This window comes from Brassica oleracea, chromosome C6 (genome assembly GCF_000695525.1).
Source record: "Brassica oleracea var. oleracea cultivar TO1000 chromosome C6, BOL, whole genome shotgun sequence".
In the NCBI taxonomy this organism is placed as follows: Eukaryota; Viridiplantae; Streptophyta; class Magnoliopsida; order Brassicales; family Brassicaceae; genus Brassica; species Brassica oleracea.
The window spans coordinates 17163607-17174526 of record NC_027753.1 but is presented as its reverse complement, the minus strand read 5'-3'; the positions used below and the strand labels follow the sequence as shown (position 1 = coordinate 17174526).

At 39.3% G+C, this 10920-nt stretch overlaps 2 protein-coding genes across 2 annotated transcripts; one reads left to right on the top strand and one right to left on the bottom strand.

Annotated features, from left to right (window-relative positions):
* Positions 1-1105: 1105 nt before the first annotated feature.
* Positions 1106-2573, top strand: LOC106296535 (prohibitin-3, mitochondrial). Its single transcript, XM_013732682.1, has 2 exons — positions 1106-1519; positions 1874-2573. The coding sequence occupies exons 1-2, from the start codon at positions 1208-1210 to the stop codon at positions 2393-2395; spliced, it is 834 nt and encodes a 277-aa protein (XP_013588136.1). The 5' UTR covers positions 1106-1207; the 3' UTR covers positions 2396-2573.
* Positions 2574-6641: 4068 nt separating this feature from the next.
* On the bottom strand, positions 6642-10541 carry LOC106300865 (glucose-6-phosphate 1-dehydrogenase, cytoplasmic). The gene is made up of 16 exons (XM_013737122.1): positions 10290-10541; positions 9689-9881; positions 9525-9610; positions 9391-9451; positions 9135-9321; positions 8903-9060; positions 8770-8838; positions 8635-8693; positions 8523-8559; positions 8336-8407; positions 8041-8188; positions 7666-7761; positions 7494-7564; positions 7284-7399; positions 7155-7200; positions 6642-7032 (listed from the first exon to the last, which is right to left on the bottom strand). The coding sequence occupies exons 2-16, from the start codon at positions 9860-9862 to the stop codon at positions 6865-6867; spliced, it is 1548 nt and encodes a 515-aa protein (XP_013592576.1). The 5' UTR covers positions 9863-9881; positions 10290-10541; the 3' UTR covers positions 6642-6864.
* Positions 10542-10920: the final 379 nt, after the last annotated feature.

Sequence of the window (10920 nt, the reverse complement as noted above, 5' to 3'; positions counted from 1 at the left end):
CCCAATCCAATAAAAATCCATTCCTACATCAATGTCACGAGATAACACAACCCAAACTGTATGAGAGTGAAACAACAATTTGGTGACCACAGAAACATATTAAAACATTAGCCATGACTAACATCGAAACCTATGAAACTTTAGATAATATAGAAACATAAATCAATCACACAACTGAAATCGAAACCTATCAAACGCAAACTCTGATGATAATATAAAAAAAAATTCAAATCAAATCAAACAAAGAAAGACATGCAAAACAAATCAAAAGTCCAACAACAAACCTGAAAATCTTGATTTGTGGGGCTTGAAATAAGATCTGGGAGTGTATATTTTAGAGTCAGTGAGACATGAGCTTGAGATTTTTCGGCGAGTTACTTGAGAACGAGAGTGTGAAGTGAGCATAAGGTGTAGGAGACTTCGATTAAGAAGAGAAAGACCGGTGGAGTCCTAGAAGGAAGAAGGAACACCGGGGATGGTGAAGTGAAGCAGCGGTGAAGCGTCTCTGATTTGCTATCGAGAGCCAATGAGTAAAGGTGAGATTTTGGTTCGTCGTTTTCGATTTGAGACTAAATAAATATATTTTTCTTCGGAAAACCCAAAAAAATCTGATATTTAATTCAAAACCCGATTTTTTCTGACTTTTTAACTTTTAACTAACTGAAAACATGAATGAACCAGAACCATTTGAGATTTGAAATTGTCTCAGATATTAGTGGGTTTGTAATTTTGTTAGCCGAACCGAACCGAGAACCAAAAAAACGAAACAGAATCAAATTTTTTAAATACCCGAGCAGATCCTAAACTTCTAAAACCAAAGAACCGAACACAGCAAATTATTTTTGATATCGGTTAGATGAATATGTTCGAATTCATCGTTTATATGAATATGATTCATCGGTGATTTTGTATACAGTCCTCAAAGAGTATGATCAAATGTTTTGTTATTGCTTTGATTTTCTTGGTTATTCAGCTTTAAAAAAAATGATAATAAAATGACAAATAATACATGTCTAGAAGCAGAAAAATCATAAATATTAAAATTCTGAAGAGATCTTAATGGGCTTCAGTTCGTGATATTAGGCAATTTACTTGGCCCATTAAAGCATTTCCCGTCGTAGCTTCCCGAAGCACCACCATCTCATAAACCCTAACAAAACTCTCATCGTCTCAAATCTCTCTTCGATCTTCTCGGCTCAGAATAAAAATGGGAAGCCAACAAGCGGCGGTTTCGTTCCTTTCCAATTTAGCAAAGGCGGCTTTCGGTCTGGGAACGGCGGCGACGGTGCTGAACACGTCGCTATACACAGTAGACGGCGGAGAGAGAGCTGTCATCTTCGATCGATTCAGAGGAGTGATGGATCAAACCGTCGGTGAAGGGACTCATTTCCTGATCCCGATTCTCCAGAAGCCTCACATCTTCGACATCCGCACGAAGCCTCACACCTTCTCTTCAATCTCCGGTACGAAGGATCTTCAGATGGTTAATCTCACCCTTCGTGTTCTCTCTCGCCCCGAGGTATGTGAAGTTGATTAGTTGGTTAAGTTCGGTTAAACAGATTATGTGAAGTAGACTAGTTGATTAAGTCCCGGTTAAGCAGATTAGTTGGTTAAGTTCAGTTATACAACCGGTTATTTAACTGAACAGAACCAACTAATATATTTCGCATCATCTGTTAATTGATTATCTACAAAACTTTAATTGAGGGCTATAATAAGGGTTTATGTAAATTTAGGGTTTAGGGTTCTTATGATCGACTTAGGCAGTTTTAGGATTTAGGGTTTATGGAAATGTAGAATCTTTTATGTTGCTTTGATTATATTATGTTTTTAAGTATCTGACTTGTTTATGTGATGTTCATCATGCCTCAAGGTTATTCGTCTACCCTACATTTTTCAAACATTGGGTCTTGAGTATGATGAGAAGGTTCTTCCTTCGATTGGAAACGAGGTTTTAAAAGCCGTGGTTGCACAGTTCAACGCTGACCAGCTCCTCACAGAGCGTCCTCACGTCTCAGCGCTTGTTCGTGAATCGCTAATCAAACGTGCCAAAGACTTCAACATTGTGCTCGACGATGTTGCCATCACGCACTTGTCTTACGGTTATGAGTTCTCAAAGGCTGTTGAGCAGAAACAAGTGGCTCAGCAAGAGGCAGAGCGGTCTAAGTTTGTGGTGATGAAGGCTGATCAAGAGAGGAGAGCCGCGGTTATAAGAGCTGAAGGTGAGAGTGAAGCTGCACAGCTGATCTCTGATGCTACGGCTAAAGCTGGTATGGGACTTATCGAACTTAGGAGGATTGAGGCTTCGAGGGAGGTCGCAGCTACTCTTGCTAGATCTCCTAATGTGGCTTACTTGCCCGGCGGCCAGAGCATGCTCTTTTCTCTGAACCGTTGATCTTGATCAGGCATGGATGGAAGAACTTGTTGCTGTCAGATTTTGTCGTGTGATACTTTCGTCTTGTGAAATCCTACAGGTTGTGAATCTGGATTGAATTAAAGAGCTATTTGAATTATATATTGACCTTGTTTGAGACTTCTTATTTTCATCAAATATATCTCTGTTTGTTATATGATTTTTTATTTTACATTAAACTCCATGTTTTGGTAAATTGATTCAAAAAGTTTAGCTTGTGCATGGGCCTTCTTTTGGCAAAAAGGTCGACGTTAACGTATATACCATTTTGAAGTCAAACCTGGCCATATCTCTTCGTCATCAATCAATTTAACTAGGCCGTCCACGGATCAGGTTCGAAGCAATTTCAGTCGGGCATTTATTGGATTTATTGACTTAGACCGAGCAATCAATTTCTTTTGGGGGTAAAATGTTAAATTTCTTATCACACTTCTAATCATTACTCATAATTGAACTGATGCCTTTTTTACACCATATTTTAAAAAATTGAGTTCAACAAGAAACGGGAATTATTAGTAAATCTCCGTTTGTTATGAGTAACTGAAAATATATGCTAGGACTAGTCATTCGGGACCAATCAGGTTTCGGTTCGGATTCAACCGAGTTCTCAAATTTATGAATTTAAGTTTGATTCGTATTTGGTTCGGTTTAGTAACATTTTCAAAAATCGGTTGAACCCGATATAGTTTTGGGTTTGAAATCGTAATTAAACTTCAGGTTCCAAAATATTGTTTTCAAAATATTGTTTTGTATTTAGTTAAACCCAAAACCAAATAAAGATCTAGTGAAACAAAGACAAAAAAATAAATAAAAAATGAAATGTGAAATGAGAAATGCTCTTATCACGATTCTTTTTGGTTTTGCTGTCATTTTTGACAAGTGAGAAGAGTAAAGACAATGAAATTAGAGAACAAAAATCAAAAATTATGTGCAAACACATCTGATAAAACCGAATAAACTCGACTATATAGAAGTAGAAAAATCACCAAATACCAAGTATATTAAATTAAGTATTTGAGTTAATTATTCATATAATACATATTTATTTGAAATACTTAAGTTTTTGTCACAAAAATAGCATTCACGGAAAAAATGAGCAAAATAACTTTATTTTAAAAAAAATTGAAGCTCTATTCCCAAAACTCCACTCTTTTAACTCTAAGCTCTAAGTTTAGATTCGTTAACTATAGGGTAAAAATATATTTTTACGTTTTAATAAAATTTATTTTGGTCATTTTCTTCTTTGAGAACTATTTTTGTGAAAATAAACTAAAAAGAGTTATAATAAAAAAATTCTCATACTTCAATAAAATCTTAGAGTGTTTTTGGTTTTATATCTATTCGAGTTCGAACCCCGGTTAATATTATAAAGTAAGTCTCAATCTGTATTTATGTCAAATTTAGATAGATTTGACATAAATACAGATTGAGACACAGCAGCAGGTTTGGTTAAATACAGATTATAAAGTAAGTCTCAATATGTATTTATGTATTAAAAATGAAGCTGTATCTCATTTCCAGAAGTTTCTGCAAATGCAACCTGACGATGGGAATGACTATTCTATTGAAGAACTGCAAGAGCTGCTGACTTATCGTTGCACAGAGGACACAGCAGCAGGTTTGGTTGCGCCTGTGGAGGGGCCTGAGATCCTTGCAGCACTGAAACCACTGCCCAATGATAAAGTTTCGGGTCTAGATGGATTCACGAAGGAGTTCTATATTGGAGCTTGGTCTGTTATTGGCAGGGACTTCATCACTGCAGTCCAATCTTTCTTTATGTTTGGGTTCATGCCTCGTGGAGTTAATGCAACCATCCTAACCTTGATACCGAAAGTTATCCCTGCAAACACAATGAAGGACTATAGGCCTATTGCTTGCTGCAACATCTTATACAAGGTGATCTCCAAGATTCTAGCTAAAAGACTCAAGCTTCTGTTACCTGAGGCGATTGCGCCTAATCAGAGTGCTTTCATCAAAGGTCGTCTCTTGCTGGAAAACATCCTGCTCGCTTCTGAATTGGTGAATGGGTACCACAAGACCTCTCTTTCCACTCGATGCTCCATCAAGTTCGACATATCCAACGCGTTCGATACAGTCAAATGGTCTTTTATTGTCAATGTACTCAAGGCGATGGCTCTACCGGATATATTCATTCATTGGATTTATCTCTTCATTTCTACTGCTAGTTTTTCAGTGGCTGTAAACGGGGCACTAGAAGGATTCTTCACAAGCGCAAGGGGTATTCGACAGGGCTGCTCCCTCTCTCCTTACTTATATGTCATCTTGAACAATGTGTTATATCAGCTGTTAAACCGATCAGCTGAAGAAGGAAAGTTTGGATATCACACTCGCTGTCAAGAGGTAAAGCTCACCCATCTGAGCTTTGATGATGACATCCTGGTCTTTACAGATGGGACCTCAGTTTCCCTATTTGGAGTGTTGGAGGTCTTCAAGGACTTTGCATCGATGTCAGGGTTACATATAAATCCTTCCAAGTCTACTCTCTTTTCAGCAGGTGGAGAAGCAAACCAATTGATTGTAGCGGCTCACGGGGTGGGGATTCAGAGCGGCACTCTCCCCATACGCTACCTCGGGCTGCCTTTGACCACCAAAGCCCTTACCAGACTTGACTACGAGCCTCTTCTTAACAGGATTCGGAATCAGTTTCTACTCTGGTCCCATAAATCTTTGTCTTACGCTGGTAGACTGCAGCTGATTAAAACTGTGATCACCAGTTTCGTTAACTTTTGGAGCTCGGTTTTCATTCTACCGAAGAGTTGTTATGATGAGATAGAAAGTATGTGCAATGCTTTCCTCTGGTCAGGCTCTCCCCATGATAAACACAAGGCTAAAGTAGCATGGGAGACTGTATGCTCTCCTAAATCAGAAGGCGGATTAGGGCTGCAGAGGTTCAAGGATACTGCCCGAGTTTTTGCTTTAAATCTGATCTGGAGAATCTTTACACTAGCGGGTTCTTTGTGGGTAGCTTGGATCAAAAGGTATCTGCTACGGGGAAAATCCTTTTGGACTGTTAGGGAAATGGGAAATGGTTATTGGATCTGGCAAAAGTTACTTAAGCTCCGTGACATTGCTTGTCAGTTCCTCCGTATTGAGGTAAAAGATGGTCTTGATACGTTCTTCTGGCATGATAACTGGCTACACATGGGGAAATTGATTGATATCACATGGCCTGCTGGACCTAACTTGCTTGGAATTCCGCTAAATGCAAAAGTTGCAGATGCACTGGGAAATGAGCAGTGGCGAGCCCGTTGTTCGCGGGGCAGACAGTTCCCGGCGTTAAGAAATGCAATCTTGTCACTACCGTTTGATCCAGGTCTTGGTGATAAGGACAAAGTTCTCTGGCGTCATTCACAACAAGAGTACTGCAACAGTTTCAGTGCGTCATACACCTGGGAGCAGATCAGACAAGTAAAGCCTATAGTGTCTTGGGAGAGAGTCATTTGGTTTGCGCAGGGAGTTCCACGTTTTTCTTTCATTGTCTGGTTAGCGATATGGAACCGGTTATCTACAGGTGATCGTATGCGGTCATGGGGGCAAACGCAGTGTTGTATGCTCTGCGGTGAGCCAGACGAGACACGGAATCATCTATATTTCGCATGTCCCTACTCCTTCACTCGCAAATCAAGCTTCTCCTGACTGGACGGACACGGTCAACTACCTGCAACGGGGAGGCAGAACCCTGATGGATCAGATACTCTTACGTATGGTGTTCCAAACTACGGTTTACTACCTTTGGAGAGAGAAATACCAGGAGACATGAAGGACCTTGGGCCCCTCATGAGCAGACTTCCAGACTCATTACCAAAGCAGTGAAAAACAGAATATCTTCCTTCGGATACAAGTTTCCACATAAGTTAGCAGGACTGAGGCGCAGATGGTTCGAAGTTACATAATTCTTTATTCTGTTGGGGGGGTCTTGTAGTTAATACGTTATTGCCTCAGGTATCACCAGAACACAATTCATATTTGTAAATATGCTTTTTGTTGATCAATAAATTTCAAATTTGAACGAAAAAAAAAATTTAGTTAGATTTGAATTCATTTTTATCATTCCAGGTTCAGTTTGGTTTTTGGAGTCGGTTTATATGTTCATCCCTAAAATTAGGTGCTTTGTTAATCAATATGGACTTTTCTTTTGTGGAAAAGGCTAATCTTACGTCCATGTGGTCAACGCCCATCTCAGGTATAAATGTGCAAAATGCACTGGTGGGATTGAATTTCCTCCAGGAAAACAACTCTTATTATGTTTTTAATACAACAAAGCAAAACACAAGACAAAATCTCAAAGGGAACAACAGAAGTTACATAGGTTCACATACAATGACCAAACTCAGAGATAGATCATTCAGGGAAAGAGATGTCTAGTTGTTTACTTACCGTATACATACATATATATATATATATATGTGGATTTATGCATGTATGTGTGTTTATAATGTAGGAGGGATCCAGATGTAGCCATGAGTTTGAAGGTAACCAGCTTTCTCCAGTAACTGATCAGCTTCTTTTGGCCCTCGGCTTCCTGGTTTGTATGGGATCGACTTCACTTCTCCTTTGTCAATCCTGTGCAGCAACGGCGTAAAGATCTCCCACGCAACCTGTGACCATCAAAATTGACACCAAAGTCAGCTTCTAAAAGAGTATCATACAAAACGTTTCTATGTTTTGATAGTTTCTGAGATGGATTCGGTTCAAGGGTGGAGAAAGAACATGATTTTACCTTCAATTCGTCTCTGCGAACGAAATGTTGTTGATCACCTTTGATTCTGCAGAAACATGGGAAGAAAAAAAATTGAATATAATAGCGATATGGATGAACAGAAGAAAGCAACTGGAAATGGTTTCTTACGTGTCAAGAATTAAGCGCTCGTATGCCTCTGGGATCGAGACACCTTGATAACGTTGCCCGTATGACAAGTCTAGTTCACTTTGCACGGTTTGCATCTCCAGACCCGGTTGCTTAACCTGTGTAGCAAAAGCACAGCCAAGAGAGTCATAGGTCAGAGTGAATCTCTCCTTCCAATAGTTAGTTATGTTGGTTTGTTCATCGTATACTTACAGTTAGCTTCATGTACATTGCCTCTGAAGGTTGCAGGCGTATCACAAACTCGTTCCTCCCTTGCTTCTGACCTGTTGCATGCACAAGAGTTTCAGCACATAAATTTGAACTGGAGAAGCTATAAGAAGAGCTTAAGCCACATCTAAAAGAACATGTCAGAGTAAAACAATACATCTAAATATGTCGCCTGGAACATCCTTGAACTGAATTCGAATTTCTGCCTTCCTTGAATTCAACGCTTTTCCAGCCTTCAGTATAAAGGGTACACCTGAAAGACATAAAAATGTACTTTTATATAGTTGATGGATAATAATAACATGAACTAAACTAATGTATTTTGTTTTTAGGTAAGGAAGAGTTAGTTTTGAGCATACACAATGGAGTAAAGCCACATATATATGATCATGAGATCATGTGAAACCTACAATTTTTCTCATCTTCGTGCTGATTAATATGCACTCTTATGAATGAATTATATCCATTCAATGAAAAGATGTTCAGCCATGATAATTGAAAAACTTAAAAGAGTAAAGTGGGGACATGTTACCTTCCCATCTTTCGTTGTGTATGCGAAGAATTGTTGTGGCAAACGTAGGAGTATTTGAGTTGTCTGGAACAGTAGGATCATCTCTATACCCTTCATATTGTCCAAGAACCACCTCTTCATCTGTTATTGGAACCACCGATTGAAGCACCTGAAGTTCATTAGAATTAAATGACTGAGATTTCAGATGAAAATGCAACTAGGTTCCACAAAGATGGTCAAAACCATATTAATCCGGAGAACAGAAGCAAAGAAGACTCATTAAAATGGCTATTAGGTATAAAAAAAAATTAGTCACCTTCACTTTCTCATCGCGGATGTGCTCGGGTTTAAGAGATATTGGTTTCTCCATGGCAACAAGGCAAAGAACCTGCAGGAGTTTAAAGTAAGTAAATACATGAAAGCATTTGCACTAACATAGAAGCTCGGAGGGTAACTTTAATAGAGGGTTCCGTTGTCATGAAAATTTTCTCAGATACACTTGCCTGGAGAAGATGGTTTTGAATAATATCACGGATGATTCTGTGAAATAGGAAGTGTACATTTCATCAGTCACAGATCCTATATAACAGAACAAGAAGAGACTAAAGAAAGTACCCGTATTCATCAAAATATCCACCACGCCCTTCAGTTCCAAAATCTTCCCTGAAAACAATCTGCGAGAAAAGCATTTCAACATAATGTGCGCTTAACTCTAAATAACAGTCTGACAATTTCTGTCACAGCTCTCACCTGAACGTTCTCGATATTGTCACGGTTCCAAAGTGGCAGGAAAAAGCGATTGGCAAATCGGAGGACCAACTGTACAAGCGATGGCAATGGTTACTGATTGTCCAAAGTACTAGACTCTAAGCATGTTACTTACCATGTTTTGGACCAATTCCTTGCCAAGATAATGATCAATACGATAAATCTGCGATTCATCAAACAACTCTCCAATCTGAGAACTGAGTTGCTCAGCAGACTCCAGGTCCTTTCCAAATGGCTTCTCAACAACAATCCGTGTCCATCCACCAAGGTCAGCTGCAAATACAAAAATTCCATGAAAATGCAAAACAACATAAGAAAGAAACTGTAGAGCTGAAAGGGAACACTACATTTGTTCATGCAGCATGTCTTGATCATCTTGCACACAGAAGGATAAACGGACGGTGGAAGTGCTAGGTAAAAGAGTCTCCTCGAGGATCCTTCAGAGCTATTTTTGGAGATTTCGTGCTCCGAAATGGCCCTGTCTAATCTCTGGAACCCCTCCTCAGAGTCATAAGGGCCACTCACATACTTGATCTACATACTCATACTTTTCAGTACCGAGAAACAGTGATCAATTAACACCGCAAAAAGAAATGAACTAACCAGGTGTAGAAACTTTGACAAGGCTTCTGCTTGCTCTACGTTCTTCTGATCAACAAGGTATCTGCATATAAAAAGTTGATTCAATAATAGTTGAGGAGGAGGAGGAGAAAACAATGGAAAAGGCACTAACTCACCCACGGATCCGATCTCGAAGCTCCTCATCAGAGAGCTTAGTCCGGGCATACCCAAAGATGTGAACTTCATCAGGGTTGAGAAACCCCTGCTCATTCAAACCAATGATCATGAAATTAAATAGGTGGATTGGATTATAGAGTGAACATGGTATGAAAGGTAAAACCTGGCGGTATAGGTTGAAAAGGGCAGGAAAAGTCTTCTTCTTGGCAAGATCGCCTGATGCGCCAAGGACGGCGATGGAAAGACAACCAGTCTCTGGAGCTGAACCGGACTCCTTAACAAAGGAATCATTCCTTAGAGTAGACCTTCTCTCAACGTGCCATTGACCAGATCCCATCTCACACTCAAAAGCTTAACTTCCACACACACACACAAACACAAAAGAAAACGTTAGTCAGCAGCATGCAAAGGTTTTTTACTGAATAAAAAAAAAGGAATCATTATCCCCTACGATCACTGCAAGAAATATAACTGAAACACACGAATTGATTGCAACAAATCGAACTTCAGTAACATAGATCGAGTTTCTAGTGAAAAAAATATCATCAGAGAAACTGGAAATCAAAATCGAATCATTTGCATGAAGTAAGAATCTCAAGCCAACAGAGAGATCGAAGTCGAGTAGAAGAATCTATTGGATCCAAATGGAAGCCCAAATCAAACGGATCACAGAATAATCTCACAGAGTTAATAGTACATAATTACGATCACAAGGCAAGAAGAAAAAAAACGAAAATGAGATGTAAATGGGAGAAATCGTGAACCTGGGAAGAAGGAGGAATCAGATTTCGAAGAGAGAAAGAAAGAGATTTGAAGAAGAAGAAGAAGAAGGAGAAGCTCAACTCAACTACTACAAGAAGGGGGTTGTTGGTCGATGTTGGTTTCGCTTTCCGCTTTCGTCACATGATTTTCAATTTCTAAACCCTTTCTTTTGGGCTATGTTTTGTTGAAATACTTTTTGGACTCCGAAGCCAATTTGTTGTTTCCTTCCACTTCTTATTGTTTCCTTGATCAATTCACACACTTGTTATTCCCATCCACGAATTAATAATATGCAATCCCCCAGTTCACACTCCATCTTTGATTCTCATCTATGGTCTTCTTGAGACGGCCTGTTAATTCAAAGTGTCAGCTGGGCTTCCCTCCAGCCGGACATTCTTTTTGTGGACAAAAGTGACAAGACAAGCCCAAATATAACCATGTCACGTTTGGATGTTACTACTTACTAACTTTCAGTCGACTAGCTCCAGTGGTCCTCGGCTTCTGCCTCTATCAGGTTTAGGCAGGAGGCTCTCTATTCAAGTGCATCGACCTCGCTTGACCAGGATATAGTCAGCACTTTATAAACAAGAAATGAACACAAACAAATACTCTTTGTATTATGATTTTATGATT